Consider the following 16,211-nt stretch of genomic DNA (forward strand, 5'->3'; position numbering starts at 1 on the left):
GTAAATCTCTTGGTGTCACCAGCTGCTTCTTCTTCTACTTTCCTCCTGTGTTCCTGCAGACTCTGGACTCTTTCCTCCATCTCCTCTCTTTGTCAGAAGTTTCTGAAAAACATTCCTCAATTTCTCCTTTTTCTCAGAAGTCTCATCCAGTGACTCCATCACTCCCTTCACTGGAACTAGGGGGCCAAGCCCAACTCCTGAATAACAACCCCACACCATAATCCCCCCTCCACCACACTTTACACTTGGCACAATGCAGTCAGGCAAGTACAGTTCTCCTGGCCACCGCCAAACCCAGACACAACCATTGGATTGCCAGAAAAGCGTGATTGGTCACTCCAGAGAACACGCCTCCCCTGCTCTAGAGTCCAGTGGCGGCGTACTTTACACCACTGCATCCGACGCTTTGCATTGCACTTGGTGATGGAAGGCTTGGATGCAGCTGCTCGGCCATGGAAACCCATTCCATGAAGCTCTCTACGCACTGTTGTTGGGCTCATCTGAAGGCCACACCAAGTTTGGAGGTCTTTAGCTATTGACTCTGCAGACAGTTGGTGACTTCTGCGCACTGTGCGCTTCAGCATGCGCTGACCCCGCCCTGTCATGTGACGTGGCCTACCACTTGGTGGCTGAGTGGCTGTTGTTCCCAGTTGCTTCCACTTTGTTATAATCCCACTAACAGTTGAGCGTGGAATATTTAGTAGCCAGGAAATGTCACGGATGGACTTATTGCCCAGGTGGCCACCTATCACGGGACCACGCTTGGAGTCACTGAGCTCCTGAGAGCGACCCATTCTTTCACCAATGTTTGTAGAAGCAGTCTGCATGCCTAGGGGATGGATTGTATACACCTGTGTCCATGGAGGGGATTGGAACACCTGAATCACATGATATGGAGGGGATTGGAACACCTGAATCACATGATTGGGAGGGGATTGGAACACCTGAATCACATGATTGGGAGGGCGGGGACAATATAGTATAAGGTCAGAGCTATATAAATGCATGATCATGTGCGCATAAAGGCAGGCGTCCCAATACTTTTGGCAATATAGTATATATAAATATATAATAATAGTGTGTGACTGTGGGGGAGGGGACATTAGAGTGTCAGCTCCTCTGGTGCAGAGACTGATGGGACTGTGGGGGAGGGGACATTAGAGTGTCAGCTCCTCTGGTGCAGAGACTGATGGGACTGTGGGGGAGGGGACATTAGAGTGTAAGCTTCTCTGGTGCAGAGACTGATGTGACTGAGGGGGAGGGAACATTAGAGTGTAAGCTCCTCTGGTGCAGAGACTGATGGGACTGTGGGGGAGGGGACATTAGAGTGTAAGCTCCTCTGGTGCAGAGACTGATGGGACTGTGGGGGAGGGGACATTAGAGTGTAAGCTCCTCTGGTGCAGAGACTGATGGGACTGTGGGGGAGGGGACATTAGAGTGTAAGCTCCTCTGGTGCAGAGACTGATGGGACTGTGGGGGAGGGGACATTAGAGTGTAAGCTCCTCTGGTACAGAGACTGATGGGACTGGCTCAGTGATCTCTGTACAACACTGCGGTATATGATGGCACTATATTGATGAAGTAAAACATATCATCCCGTGTCACAGGCTGTTCAGGCAAAAATAGATTTATTATAAAATATCTGATTGATTTGACATCATATACAGGATACAGACATGTGATTGGAACGTGTAGGGGGATAATATATTACATACGAGGTCGGGGATAAGGATCGGTCAGAGTTGTCAGAGGGCCATGGCAGCCCAGCCCAGTATGAGAAGAGAGCCTCCCAGAGGTGCCGCCCTGGTAAGAGTGGAGTCCCCAGACAAGGCATGGTAATAGAACGTCCCACAGAACAGAACAATCCCGGATGTCAGCAGAGATCCCGCCTGGGGGGGCAAACAGACACAAAGCAAGTCACTGCATACAGTATACAAACAGCAAACATACAGCAGACACTAATACAGAGGGATGGGGGAGTTACAGACAGGTATAAAGTGAAGGAAATGTGTATTTGCTCCCCCCTGATGGTGAATGTTCGCCCCTCACACAGAAATGATCGGTCTAACAATGGAATGTTCGGTGTAACACTGAGAGACAGAATACAACAACAAATTCAGCAGAAATGCGTCTAACAAATGATGACGGATCTGCATGTTCATGAGGGACAGAAGGATTTGATCCCCTATCATTCAGAAGGATTTCTGGCTACCAGGTGTCTCTCATACAGGTAACAAGCTGAGAGTAGAAGCAGTCTCTTAAAGGGAGTGCTGCTAATCTCATTGTGTTACCTGTATAAAAGACACCTGTCCACAGGAGCCATCAAACCATCAGATTCCAAACTCTCCACCATGGCAAAGACCAAAGAGCTGTCCAAGGATGTCAGGGACAAGATGGTAGACCTACACAAGGCTGGACTGGGCTACCAAACTATGGCCAAGCAGCTTGGTGAGAAGGTGACAACAGTTGGTGCAATCATTCACAAATGGAAGAAACACAAAACAAGTGTCAGTCTCCCTAGGTCTGGTGCACCATGCAAGATCTCTCCTCGTGGAGTGTCAATGATCATGAGAACAGTGAGGAATCATCCCAGAACTACACGTGAGGATCTTGTCAATGATCTCCAGGCAGCTGGGACCACAGTCACCAAGAAAACAATTGGTAACACACTACGCCGACAAGGACTGAAATCCTGCAGTGCCCGCAAGGTCCCTCTGCTCAAGAAAGCCCATGTCCAGGCCCGTCTGAAGTCTGCCACTGAACATCTGAATGATGCAGAGGAGGACTGGTGGGAAGTGTTGTGGTCAGAGGAGACCAAAATCCAGCTCTTTGGCATCAACTCAACTCGCCGTGTTTGGAGGAGGAGGAATGCTGCCTATGACCTCGAGAACACCATCCCAACTGTGAAACATGGTGGTGGAAACATTCTGCTTTGGGGGTGTTTTTCTGCTAAGGGGACAGGACAACTGCACCGCATCAAAGGGACGGTAGACAGGGCAATGTACCCTCAAATCTTGGGTGAGAACCTTCTTCCCTCAGCCAGGGCATTGAAAATGGGTGGTGGATGGGTGTTCCAGCATGACAATGACCCAAAACACACGGCCAAGGCAACAAAGGAGCGGCTCAAGAAGAAGCACATTAAGGTCCTGGAGTGGCCTAGCCAGTCTCCAGACCTTAATCTGATTGAAAATCTGTAGAGGGAGCTGAAAGTTCGAGTTGCCAAACATCAGCCACCAAACCTTAATGACTTGGAGAGGATCTGCCAAGAGGAGTGGGCCAAAATCCCTCCTGAGATGTGTGCGAACCTGGGGGCCAACTCCAGGAAATGTCTGACCTCTGTGATTGCCAACAAGGGATTTGCCACCAAGTACTAAGTCATGTTTTGTGAAGGGGATCAAATCCTTCTTTCCCTCATGAACATGCAGATCAGTCATCATTTGTTAGACGCATTTCTGCTGAATTTGTTGTTGTATTCTGTCTCTCAGTGTTACACCGAACATTCCATTGTTAGACCGATCATTTCTGTGTGAGGGGCGAACATTCCATTGTTAGACCGATCATTTCTGTGTGAGGGGCGAACATTCAGCATCAGCAGGGGAGCAAATACACATTTCCTGCACAGTATGATGTGTAATACAGAGGGATGGGGAGTTCCAGGGGTGAGGGGAGATCACGGACAGGTATAAGGTTCGATACAGAGGGATGGGGAGTTCCAGGGGTGAGGGGAGATCACGGACAGGTATAAAGTGTGATACAGAGGGATGGAGAGTTCCAGAGGTGAGGGGAGACCAGATACAGGTATAAGGTGTGATACAGAGGGATGGGGAGTTCCAGGGGTGAGGGGAGACCAGAGACAGGTATAAGGTGTGATACAGAGGGATGGGGAGTTCCAGGGGTGAGGGGAGACCAGAGATAGGTATAAGGTGTAACACAGAGGGACGGGGAGTTCCAGGGGTGAGGGGAGACCAGAGATAGGTATAAGGTGTAACACAGAGGGACGGGGAGTTCCAGGGGTGAGGGGAGACCAGAGATAGGTATAAGGTGTAACACAGAGGGACGGGGAGTTCCAGGGGTGAGGGGAGACCAGAGATAGGTATAAGGTGTGATACAGAGGGATGGAGAATTCCAGGGGTGAGGGGAGACCAGAGACAGGTATAAGGTGTGATACAGAGGGATGGAGAGTTCCAGAGGTGAGGGGAGATCAGAGACAGGTATAAGATGTAATACAGAGGGATGGGGAGTTCCAGGGGTGAGGGAAGACCAGATACAGGTATAAGGTGTGATACAGAGGGATGGGGAGTTCCAGGGGTGAGGGGAGACCAGAGATAGGTATAAGGTGTAACACAGAGGGACGGGGAGTTCCAGGGGTGAGGGGGCATCACAGACAGGTATGAGGTATAACACAGAGGGACGGGAGTTCCAGGGGTGAGGGGGGATCACAGGCAGGTATGAGGTGTAACACAGAGGGACGGGGAGTTCCAGGGGTGAGGGGGGATCACAGGCAGGTATGAGGTGTAACACAGAGGGACGGGAGTTCCAGGGGTGAGGGGGGATCACAGGCAGGTATGAGGTGTAACACAGAGGGACGGGGAGTTCCAGGGGTGAGGGGGGATCACAGACAGGTATAAGGTGTAATACAGAGGGATGGGGAGTTCCAGGGGTGAGGGGAGATCAGAGACAGGTATAATGTGTAATACAGAGGGATGGGGAGTTCCAGGGGTGAGGGTGGATCAGAGAGAGGTATAAGGTGTAATAAAGAGGGATGGGGAGTTCCAGGGGTGAGGGGAGATCACAGACAGGTATGAGGTGTAACACAGAGGGATGGGGAGTTCCAGGGGTGAGGGTGGATCAGAGACAGGTATAAGGTGTAATACAGAGGGATGGGGATTTCCAGGGGTGAGGGTGGATCAGAGACAGGTATGAGGTGTAGTACAGAGGGACGGGGCGTTCCAGGGGTGAGGGGAGATCACAGACAGGTATAAGGTGTAATACAGAGGGATGGGGAGTTCCAGGGGTGAGGTACAATCAATAAATGTATAACATAGAGAAGCAGACAGAGACGAGGTGATGCAGAAGGTGGGGTACAGGGTGATTTCCAGTAAGAAATCATATCTTTCTGGGTATATCAGTAGAGAAGGATTCAGAGTCCCACCACCGTGGAGTTCTGGGGTCCTATGGCAGCCTCCACCAAACACTGGAATATCAGTTCTGGGTGGAATATCCGTATAAATCATGTAATTACAGCATAGTCCTTGACCTACCAGCAGAGGGCGCCTGCAGTGGGGCACAGCCAATAAGGCCAGGCTGTGCAGGAAGTGGTACTGGTTCCCGGTTACAAACAGCTGGAAGGAGACAGAAGTGGGAGTGATCAGGCAAGACTCCTCCTCTATTGTTATCAGAATAATAAAGATAACCTCGGGGCACCGCAGATATCAGTGTCATGTGGGTGACTCATTAAACCCCTCCCCCTCTGGGCGATCCATGTACGTTGCAGGGATTTCAACAAAGTTTGTTGCAGATTCCTACCTTTTGTTATGCTGAAGAAATAGCTGTTTGTTTCTCTGTGTCCATGTGCAGACTGAATGGGAGGGACTGTATAATTATCAATCAGCAGCTGCACTTGCAGGGTTCTAAGAAGGAATGTGGCAGGGTCTGCATCCCTTTAGACATAGATTCTCTTTGGGAATATCTCACCAAAAATGACATTTTTTGTTGCAGGAGATGCCAAATCTGATTTGTATCTCATTGCAGAGTTTTGGGAAATCAGGGACCCAATCACACAAGCAGAGAATGACATTTCTGGGGGAGTGTTCTGTACGTCATTTTTTATTTGCTAATCTTTTCTCCATGAAAGTGGAGTTATCCTTTAAAAAGTGAATCTCTAGGCTCCCCCTATCCCCGCTCCTTCTAACTGCTACTTACAAAAACCTAAATGTTTTGTTTACTTGATACGGTCACATGTTGCTGAGTCTTCGGGTTTTTTTTTACAGGTCGCTCATTACTGTCTGCATGATGCGGACACTTCCTATTGGCTGTCCAGGGAGGGGTCCTCTCCAGTTCCAGAAGAGAAGTGTGCAGCGGTGAAGTCAGTGCAAGGGGGACTCCATCCCCTCCTCCGAGTCTTATACTCACCAGTCATAGATCCAGAGAGATATCGGCTCCCCTCCATCCTCTCCTCCGAGTCCTATACTCACCTGTCATAGATCCAGAGAGATATCGGCTCCCCTCCAACCCCTCCTCCGAGTCTTATACTCACCAGTTATAGATCCAGAGAGATATCGGCTCCCCTCCATCCCCTCCTCCGAGTCTTATACTCACCAGTCATAGATCCAGAGAGATATCGGCTCCCCTCCATCCCCTCCTCCGAGTCTTATACTCACCTGTCATAGATCCAGAGAGATATCGGCTCCCCTCCATCCCCTCCTCCGAGTCTTATACTCACCTGTCATAGATCCAGAGAGAGATCGGCTCCCCTCCATCCCCTCCTCCGAGTCCTATACTCACCTGTCATAGATCCAGAGAGAGATCGGCTCCCCTCCATCCCCTCCTCCGAGTCCTATACTCACCTGTCATAGATCCAGAGAGATATCGGCTCCTCTCCATCCCCTCCTCCTAGTCTCATACTTACCTGTCATAGATCCAGAGAGATATCGGCTCCCCTCCTCCGAGTCTTATACTCACCTGTCATACATCCAGAGATCTCTCTGGATGTATGTCAGGTGAGTATAAGACTCGGAGGAGGGGTTGGAGGGGAGATGATATTTCGCTGAGTCTATGACAGGTAAGTATGAGACTCGGAGGAGGGGATGGAGATCATATTTTGTTTGATCTATGACAGGTAAGTATGAGACTCGGAGGAGGGGCTGGAGGGGAGATGAAATTTCGCTGAGTCTATGACAGGTAAGTATGAGACTCGGAGGAGGGGTTGGAAGGGAGATGATATTTCGTTGGGTCTATGACAGGTAAGTATGAGACTTGGAGGAGGGGTTGGAGGGGAGATGATATTTCGTTGGGTCTATGACAGGTAAGTATGAGACTCGGAGGAGGGGCGAGATGTATGACAGGTAAGTATGAGACTCGGAGGAGGGGCCGGATGTATGACAGGTAAGTATGAGACTAGGAGGAGAGGCCGGATGTATGACAGGTAAGTATGAGACTCGGAGGAGGGGCGAGATGTATGACAGGTAAGTATGAGACTCGGAGGAGGGGCCGGATGTATGACAGGTAAGTATGAGACTAGGAGGAGAGGCCGGATGTATGACAGGTAAGTGTGAGACTCAGAGGAGGGGCCGGATGTATGACAGGTAAGTATGAGACTCGGAGGAGAGGCCGGATGTATGACAGGTAAGTATGAGACTCGGAGGAGAGGCCGGATGTATGACAGGTGAGTATGAGACTCGGAGGAGAGGCCGGATGTATGACAGGTAAGTATGAGACTCGGAGGAGAGGCCGGATGTATGACAGGTAAGTATGAGACTCGGAGGAGGGGCCAGATGTATGACAGGTAAGTACGAGACTCGGAGGAGGGGCCAGATGTATGACAGGTAAGTATGAGACTCGGAGGAGAGGCCGGATGTATGACAGGTAAGTATGAGACTCGGAGGAGGGGCCAGATGTATGACAGGTAAGTACGAGACTCGGAGGAGAGGCCAGATGTATGACAGGTAAGTACGAGACTTGGAGGAGGGGCCAGATGTATGACAGGTAAGTATGAGACTTGGAGGAGGGGCCAGATGTATGACAGGTAAGTATGAGACTTGGAGGAGGGGCCAGATGTATGACAGGTAAGTACGAGACTCGGAGGAGGGGCCAGATGTATGACAGGTAAGTATGAGACTCGGAGGAGGGGCGAGATGTATGACAGGTGAGTATGAGACTCGGAGGAGGGGCCGGATGTATGACAGGTAAGTACGAGACTCGGAGGAGGGGCCGGATGTATGACAGGTAAGTATGAGACTCGGAGGAGAGGCCAGATGTATGACAGGTAAGTATGAGACTCGGAGGAGAGGCCAGATGTATGACAGGTAAGTATGAGACTCGGAGGAGAGGCCAGATGTATGACAGGTAAGTATGAGACTCGGAGGAGGGGCCAGATGTATGACAGGTAAGTATGAGACTCGGAGGAGGGGCCAGATGTATGACAGGTAAGTATGAGACTCGGAGGAGGGGCCAAATGTATGACAGGTAAGTATGAGACTAGGAGGAGAGGCCGGATGTATGACAGGTAAGTATGAGACTCGGAGGAGGGGCGAGATGTATGACAGGTAAGTATGAGACTCGGAGGAGGGGCCGGATGTATGACAGGTAAGTATGAGACTAGGAGGAGAGGCCGGATGTATGACAGGTAAGTGTGAGACTCAGAGGAGGGGCCGGATGTATGACAGGTAAGTATGAGACTCGGAGGAGAGGCCGGATGTATGACAGGTAAGTATGAGACTCGGAGGAGAGGCCGGATGTATGACAGGTGAGTATGAGACTCGGAGGAGAGGCCGGATGTATGACAGGTAAGTATGAGACTCGGAGGAGAGGCCGGATGTATGACAGGTAAGTATGAGACTCGGAGGAGGGGCCAGATGTATGACAGGTAAGTACGAGACTCGGAGGAGAGGCCAGATGTATGACAGGTAAGTACGAGACTTGGAGGAGGGGCCAGATGTATGACAGGTAAGTATGAGACTTGGAGGAGGGGCCAGATGTATGACAGGTAAGTATGAGACTTGGAGGAGGGGCCAGATGTATGACAGGTAAGTACGAGACTCGGAGGAGGGGCCAGATGTATGACAGGTAAGTATGAGACTCGGAGGAGGGGCGAGATGTATGACAGGTAAGTACGAGACTCGGAGGAGGGGCCAGATGTATGACAGGTAAGTATGAGACTCGGAGGAGAGGCCGGATGTATGACAGGTAAGTATGAGACTCGGAGGAGGGGCCAGATGTATGACAGGTAAGTATGAGACTCGGAGGAGAGGCCAGATGTATGACAGGTAAGTATGAGACTCGGAGGAGAGGCCAGATGTATGACAGGTGAGTATGAGACTCGGAGGAGAGGCCGGATGTATGACAGGTAAGTACGAGACTCGGAGGAGGGGCCAGATGTATGACAGGTAAGTTTGAGACTCGGAGGAGGGGCCAGATGTATGACAGGTAAGTACGATACTCGGAGGAGGGGCTGCAGGGGAGACAAATGAAAACAGATGCGCACAAAAGCTTTCATAACGCTTCATGTAACCTGAAGTCCCAGCAATCCTCTACAGACGGTGTCACAGAATTGATACATTGTGTCGTGGTGAAAACACGACAACCTTATCCAGGACGTCTCACCTCTTTCAGGTACTCATCCTGGCTGCAGCTTTTGCATCCTGCAAGAGAAAACAAATGTACAAAAACTTCAGACGATGAACCAACACAACACGTGACAGGCTGGGCTCTGAAGGAGTGAAGATATTTAGGGGTCTCTGATGTACAGATAACATCTGGAAAAGATTTTCATTTTGTAAGCGTCTGACATGGAAAGAATAGGAGAGCCTAGGCACAGGAAGAATAGGAGAGCCTAGGAACAGAAAGAATAGGAGAGCCTAGGCACAGGAAGAATAGGAGAGCCTAGGAACAGGAAGATCAGGAGAGTCTAGGCATGGGAAGAATGGGAGAGCCTAGACACGGGAAGAATAGGAGAGCCTAGGCACAGGAAGAATGGGAGAGCCTAGACACGGGAAGAATAGGAGAGCCTAGGCACAGGAAGAATGGGAGAGCCTAGGCACAGGAAGAATGGGAGAGCCTAGGAACGGGAAGAATAGGAGAGCCTAGACACAGGAAGAATAGGAGAGCCTAGACACATGGGAAGAATAGGAGAGCCTAGACACATGGGAAGAATAGAAGAGCCTAGACATGGGAAGAATAGAAGAGCCTAGACACGTGAAGAATAGGAGAGCCTAGACACATGGGAAGAATAGGACAGCCTAGACACGGGAAGAAGAGGAGAGCCTAGGCACGGGAAGAAGAGGAGAGCCTAGGCAAAGAAAGAAGAGAGCCTAGGCAAATGAAGAATAGGAGAGCCTACACATTGGAAGAAGAGGAGAGCCTAGGCACAGGAAGAATAGGAGAGCCTAGACACGGGAAATATAGGGAACCCTAGACACGGGAAATATAGGAGACCCTAGACACGGGAAATATAGGAGACCCTAGACACGGGAAGAATAGGAGAGCCTAGGCACAGGAAGAATAGGAAAGCCTAGATACAGGAAGAATAGGAGAACCTAGGCATGGGAAGGATAGGAAAGCCTAGGCACAGGAAGAATAGAAGAGCCTAGGTACAGGAATAATAGGAGAGCCTAGGCTGAGCTATTTAAATTCTACATCCCACTGGACAGCTTAGATAGACCAAACTGTGCCAACCTACAGGCTGTCAATTCCCCGTCACTGCTATGGCAGTGACAATGTTAATAATGATCCTGGCACAAAGTACCAGCATGGGAGCCAGGCAACTGGTATTTTCAGAAGGTCACCTATGGCAGGTTAAATGAAGAAGCAACGTTGTCAGAAGAAGAATAACCCCCAAAAGACCCATCATGGCTGACAATGGCCGGGAAGAATGAGCTTCAATAGACCCATCATGGCTGACAATGGCCGGGAAGAATGAGCTTCAATAGACCCATCATGGCTGACAATGGCCAGGAAGAATAACCCCCAAAAGACCCATCATGGCTGACAATGTCTGGGAAGAATGAGCTCCAATAGACCCATCATGGCTGACAATGTCTGGGAAGAATGAGCTCCAATAGACCCATCATGGCTGACAATGTCTGGGAAGAATGAGCTCCAATAGACCCATCATGGCTGACAATGTCTGGGAAGAATGAGCTCCAATAGACCCATCATGGCTGACAATGTCTGGGAAGAATGAGCTTCAATAGACCCATCATGGCTGACAATGGCCAGGAAGAATGAGCTCCAATAGACCCATCATGGCTGACAATGGCCAGGAAGAATGAGCTCCAATAGACCCATCATGGCTGACAATGGCCAGGAAGAATGAGCTCCAATAGACCCATCATGGCTGACAATGTCTGGGAAGAATGAGCTCCAATAGACCCATCATGGCTGACAATGTCTGGGAAGACTGAGCTCCAATAGACCCATCATGGCTGACAATGTCTGGGAAGAATGAGCTCCAATAGACCTATCATGGCTGACAATGGCCAGGAAGAATGAGCTCCAATAGACCCATCATGGCTGACAATGTCTGGGAAGAATGAGCTTTAATAGACCCATCATGGCTGACAATGTCTGGGAAGAATGAACCCCAGCAGTCCCATCATTGCGGACAATGTCTGGGAAGAATGACCCCCAATAGACCCATCTTGGCTGACAATGGCTGGGAAGAATGACCACCAATAGACCCATCATGGCTGACAATGGCTGGGAAGAATGACCCCCAATAGACCCATCTTGGCTGACAATATCTGGGAAGAATGACCACCAATAGACCCATCTTGGCTGACAATGGCTGGGAAGAATGACCCCCAATAGACCCATCTTGGCTGACAATGGCTGGGAAGAATGACCACCAATAGACCCATCATGGCTGACAATGGCCGGGAAAATGACCCCCAACAGACCCGTTATGGCAGACAATGAACAGAATGAATGACCCCCAATGGACCCATCATGTTTGACAATGACTGCGTGGGATGAACCCCAAGAGACCCGTCATGGCTGAAAAAGGCCTGGGAAGAATGACCCCCAGTAGATCCATCGTGGCTGGCAACGGCTGGAAAGAATGATCCCCAACAGACCCGCCACGGCTGACAATGGTCAGAAGATATGACCCCCAATAAACGCCTCATGGCTGACAATGGCCGAGAAGAATAAACCCCATCAGACCCGCCATGGCTGACAATGGTCAGGAGAAATGACCCCCAATAGACCTGCCATGAGTGACATTGGCCAGGAAGAATGACCCCCAAAAGACCAATCATGGCTGACAATGGTCAGGAAGAATAACCCAAATAGACCTGCCATGGCTGACAATGGCCAGGAAGAATGAGCCCCAGTAGACCCTCATGGCTGACAATGGCCAGGAACAATGAACCCCAGTAGACCCATCATGGCTGACAATGGCCGGGAAAAATGACCCCCAGTAGACCCATCATGGCTGACAATGGCCGGGAAAAATGACTGCCAACAGACCCATTATGGTGGACAATGAATGGAAAGAATGACCCCCAATGGACCTGTCATGGGTAACAATGGCTGCGAGGAATGAAACCCAAGAAACCCGTCATGGCTGAAAATGGCCAGGAAGAATGACCCCAACAGACCTGCCATGGCAGAAAATTAATAGAAAGAATGACCCCCAATGGACTCATCATGGTTGACAATGGCTGCGAGGAATGAACCCCAAGAGACCCGTCTAGGTTGAAAATGGTTGGGAAGATTGACTCCCAGTAGACCCATCATTGCTGACAATGGCTGGGAAGAATGACCCCCCAATAGACCTGTCATGGCTGACAATGGCTGCAAGTAATGACCCCAAAGAGATTAGTCATGGCTGACAATAGCTGGGAAGAATGACCCCCAATAGACCCGTCATGGCTGACAATGGCTGTGAGGAATGACCCCCAACAGACCCCTCATGGCTGCAAGTAATGACCCCAAAGAGACCAGTCATGGCTGACAATGGCTGGGAAGAATGACCCCCAACAGACCCATCATGGCTGACAATGGCTGTGAAGAATGACCCCCAACAAACCCATCATGGCTGACAATGGCCTGGAAGAATGACCCCCAAAAGGCCATCAAGGCTGACAATGGCCTGGAACAATGACCCCCAATACACCCATTATGGCTGACAATGGCCTGAAGAATGACCCCCAACAGACCCATCATGGCTGACAATGGCTGCAAGTAATGACCCCAAAGAGACCAATCATGACTGTAAGGAATGACCCCCAACAGACCCATCATGGCTGCCAATGGCCTAGAAGAATGACCCCCAATACACCCAACATGGCTGCCAATGGCCTGGAAGAATGACCCCCAATACACCCATCATGGCTACCAATGGCCTGGAGACGTTGCGCGGTGAATCTGGCAGTGAAAGTAGTGCGTCCAGACTGTATCCACGCTGGGCTGATTCACTCTCCCGGTCGCCAGGAACAAAAGGTGATGTGAAATCTAAAGATTGTGGGTTGTCACTAGAACAGGAACAGAGGAGACACTTTCTAATGGGGACACCTGTCACCTTTGGACTTTCCAACGCTGTGAATTGCTTTTCAGATGGTGGTTGAGGAACGGCTGGGAGGAGATGTTGCGCCACCACGCCGATGTCACATACAATGCACGTGGTGGCGGCACAGCCGTGGTCACCTGAATGGGAGGTGTTGGTCACTACCGAGACGGGATCATTCTTGCAGTGTTTAGGAACGTCGCTCATTAAGTATGGCGGCCTACTATGACTCCTCCCCCAGTCTACACAGGGGGGGGGGGTTCTTACATTTTCAAGGCCCTGTCACTTTAAATCTGAAGGCAGCCATTTTTTTTAAAGGCACAGTACACACTATAACATAATCGGCTCATAGAACGCCTCACACCCCCCAGTATATACAATGGGTTCACTTCCGGGGGCAGGACTCTCCCATCCCCCCTCTTCTCTCACCATGAACTCTATAGGCTCCCAAACTGACGGCCAGGGCCCCTGACACAGCCCCGACCCTCCCCCACACTCTGCCCGCCGCCGCCATCTTGCTCCTCCACCGCCCCGCCCCAATTGGAATTTTCACATGACGAGGGCGGGCCTAAATTACTCAAAGGTGACGTCACGCCTGAAGCCAGGAGGTCGAGTTGCGGGCGCCATCTTGTTTCTGCCCTTTCAGCCGAGGACGCTGCCGGTAAAAGGGGTTGCCGCTGCCATCTTGGATGTGGGCACCTGCCCTTCCGTGTACAATACGGAGCTGTCCCCGTGTATAAGATGACAGTCGGTGTGTGGAGGGTCGGTGCCCCGTTGCTCGGCATGGACACGTTTTCATTCTTCCCTCCATACTCGTCTATGGACGGAAATACATGGGAATGGTTCCCATAGCCATGAATGTGTGTATCCAATACATGTGGCAGAGCTCCAATCAGGACAATAGGGGGCGGCAGTGAGACTGGAGAGTCCATACCAGAGTGACATTGGTTGTTATGATGCAGATGACCACCTAGAAACCAATGGCAGCATGTGACCTGCATCCTAGCAACCGATGGTACCGCGTGACCTGCGTCCTAGCAACCCATGGTACCGCGTGACCTGCGTCCTTGTAACCCATGACACCGCGTGACCTGCGTCCTTGTAACCCATGACACCGCGTGACCTGCGTCCTTATAACCCATGACACCATGTGACCTGCGTCCTAGAAACCGATGATACTGTGTGACCTGCGTCCTAGTAACCGATGATACTGTGTGACCTGCGTCCTAGTAATTGATGATACTGTGTGACCTGCGTCCTAGTAACCGATGGCACTGTGTGACCTGTGTCATAGCAACCGATAACACTGTATATTCTTCATCCTAGCAGCCAATGACACCGTGTCACCTGCATCATAGCAACTGATAACACTGTGTAACCTGCGTCCTAGCAACTGATGGTACCATGTGACCTGCATCCTTGCAACCCATGGCACTGTGTAACCTGCGTCCTAGCAACCAATGGTACCATGTGACCTGGGTCCTTGCAACCCATGATACTGTGTGACCTGCGTCCTAGTAACGGATGATACTTTGTGACCTGTGCCATAACAACCAATAACACTGTATAATCTGCATCCTAGCAGCCAATGACACCATGTGACCTGCATCCTAGCAACAAATGGCCCTGTGTGACCTGCATCCTAGCAACCGATGACACTGTGTGACCTGCATCCTAGTAACCAATGACGCTGTGTTGCCAGCCATTTGCATCCTAGCAAAGCCTGCATAGACTGAAATGAGTTAACACGTTTGTTTCTGGAATTTGTACCCCTTCATCATATTTTGAATAAAGAAGGTTGGATTGGACCTTTCTGGGTTGCCGGTTCTTCTTGATTACTTTCCATGTGAGTGGCTTCCAGAGGTGTAGAGCGGGGCACCAGCATGAACATTTTACTCATCTGACAAAGGTATAGAGGGTGGTAGTGCTGTCAGGTTTGATTTTGTCGTAGCAACTGATAACACCATATGGTCCCCGCCATGTACGTCCTAGCAACCAATGACATTGTGTGACCAGCATCCTAGCAACCATTGGCCCTGTGTGACCTGCATCCTAGCAACCAATGGCATTGTGTGGCCTGCATCCTAGCAACCAATGGCATTGTGTGGTCTGCATCCTAGCAACCATTGGCACTATGTGACCTGCATCCTAGCAATAATTGGCCCAGTGTGACCTGCATCCTAGCAACCAACGACATTGTGTGACCTGCATCTAAGCAACCAATGGCACTGCATGACCTGCATCCTAGCAACCATTGGCACTATGTGACCTGCATCCTAGCAATGATTGACCCAGTGTGACCTGCATCCTAGCAACCAACGGCACTGTGTGACCTGCATCTAAGCAACCAATGGCACTGCATGACCTGCATCCTAGCAACCATTGTCACTGTGACCTGCATCCTAGCAACCATTGGCACTGTGTGACCTGCATTCTAGCAACCAATGGCACTGTGTGGCCCAGCCATCTGAGTCCTATCTACTGGAAACACTGTGTGGCCTGGCCACCTGTGTCTTAGCAACCGATGAAACTGTGTGACCCGAGTCCTAGCAACTGATGACACTGTGGCCCAGCCACCTATGTCCTAGCAACCAGCAATACTATGTGGCCCAGCTGTCTACATCCTAGCAACGAACGTTTGGCTCAGCCACTTGCGCCCTAGCAACTAGTGCCGGGGAGGTATCAAAAATGGCCACCTGATGGAGCACCAGATCCCAGTATCTCAGCATCCAGCCACTCTGTACACAGGCTGCTACAGCCAAAGGGCCAGGGTTGTGTGGAAGAGGCCCTTGTCTTCATCAACATGCAGACAAGGTGCTTTGCCATAGGGGTCCCTTCCCCATGTTGGGGGCATGTGACCTGGTATGGTTCAGAAGGGGGTGGGGTGCACGCTCACTGGCCTGCCATGCTGAATCCTCAAGCTGGGGTCTGCTATGGATATCAATTTTTCACATTTTTGCCGGGGTAGTTTCCCTTTATATTCATA

The 16,211-nt window shown here is 50.6% G+C and overlaps 1 protein-coding gene across 1 annotated transcript; it reads right to left on the minus strand.

Annotated features, from left to right (window-relative positions):
- Positions 1–1,611: 1,611 nt before the first annotated feature.
- LOC149441913 (transmembrane protein 256 homolog) lies at positions 1,612–13,747 on the minus strand. Its single transcript, XM_089656766.1, has 4 exons — positions 13,655–13,747; positions 9,322–9,359; positions 5,262–5,342; positions 1,612–1,889 (listed from the first exon to the last, which is right to left on the minus strand). The coding sequence occupies exons 1-4, from the start codon at positions 13,737–13,739 to the stop codon at positions 1,746–1,748; spliced, it is 348 nt and encodes a 115-aa protein (XP_089512892.1). The 5' UTR covers positions 13,740–13,747; the 3' UTR covers positions 1,612–1,745.
- Between the last annotated feature and the right edge of the window lie 2,464 nt (positions 13,748–16,211).

Source organism: Staurois parvus, unplaced genomic scaffold (assembly GCF_062004578.1).
Source record: "Staurois parvus isolate SC_StPar_1 unplaced genomic scaffold, SC_StPar_1.0 ptg000936l, whole genome shotgun sequence".
Taxonomy (NCBI): domain Eukaryota; kingdom Metazoa; phylum Chordata; class Amphibia; order Anura; family Ranidae; genus Staurois; species Staurois parvus.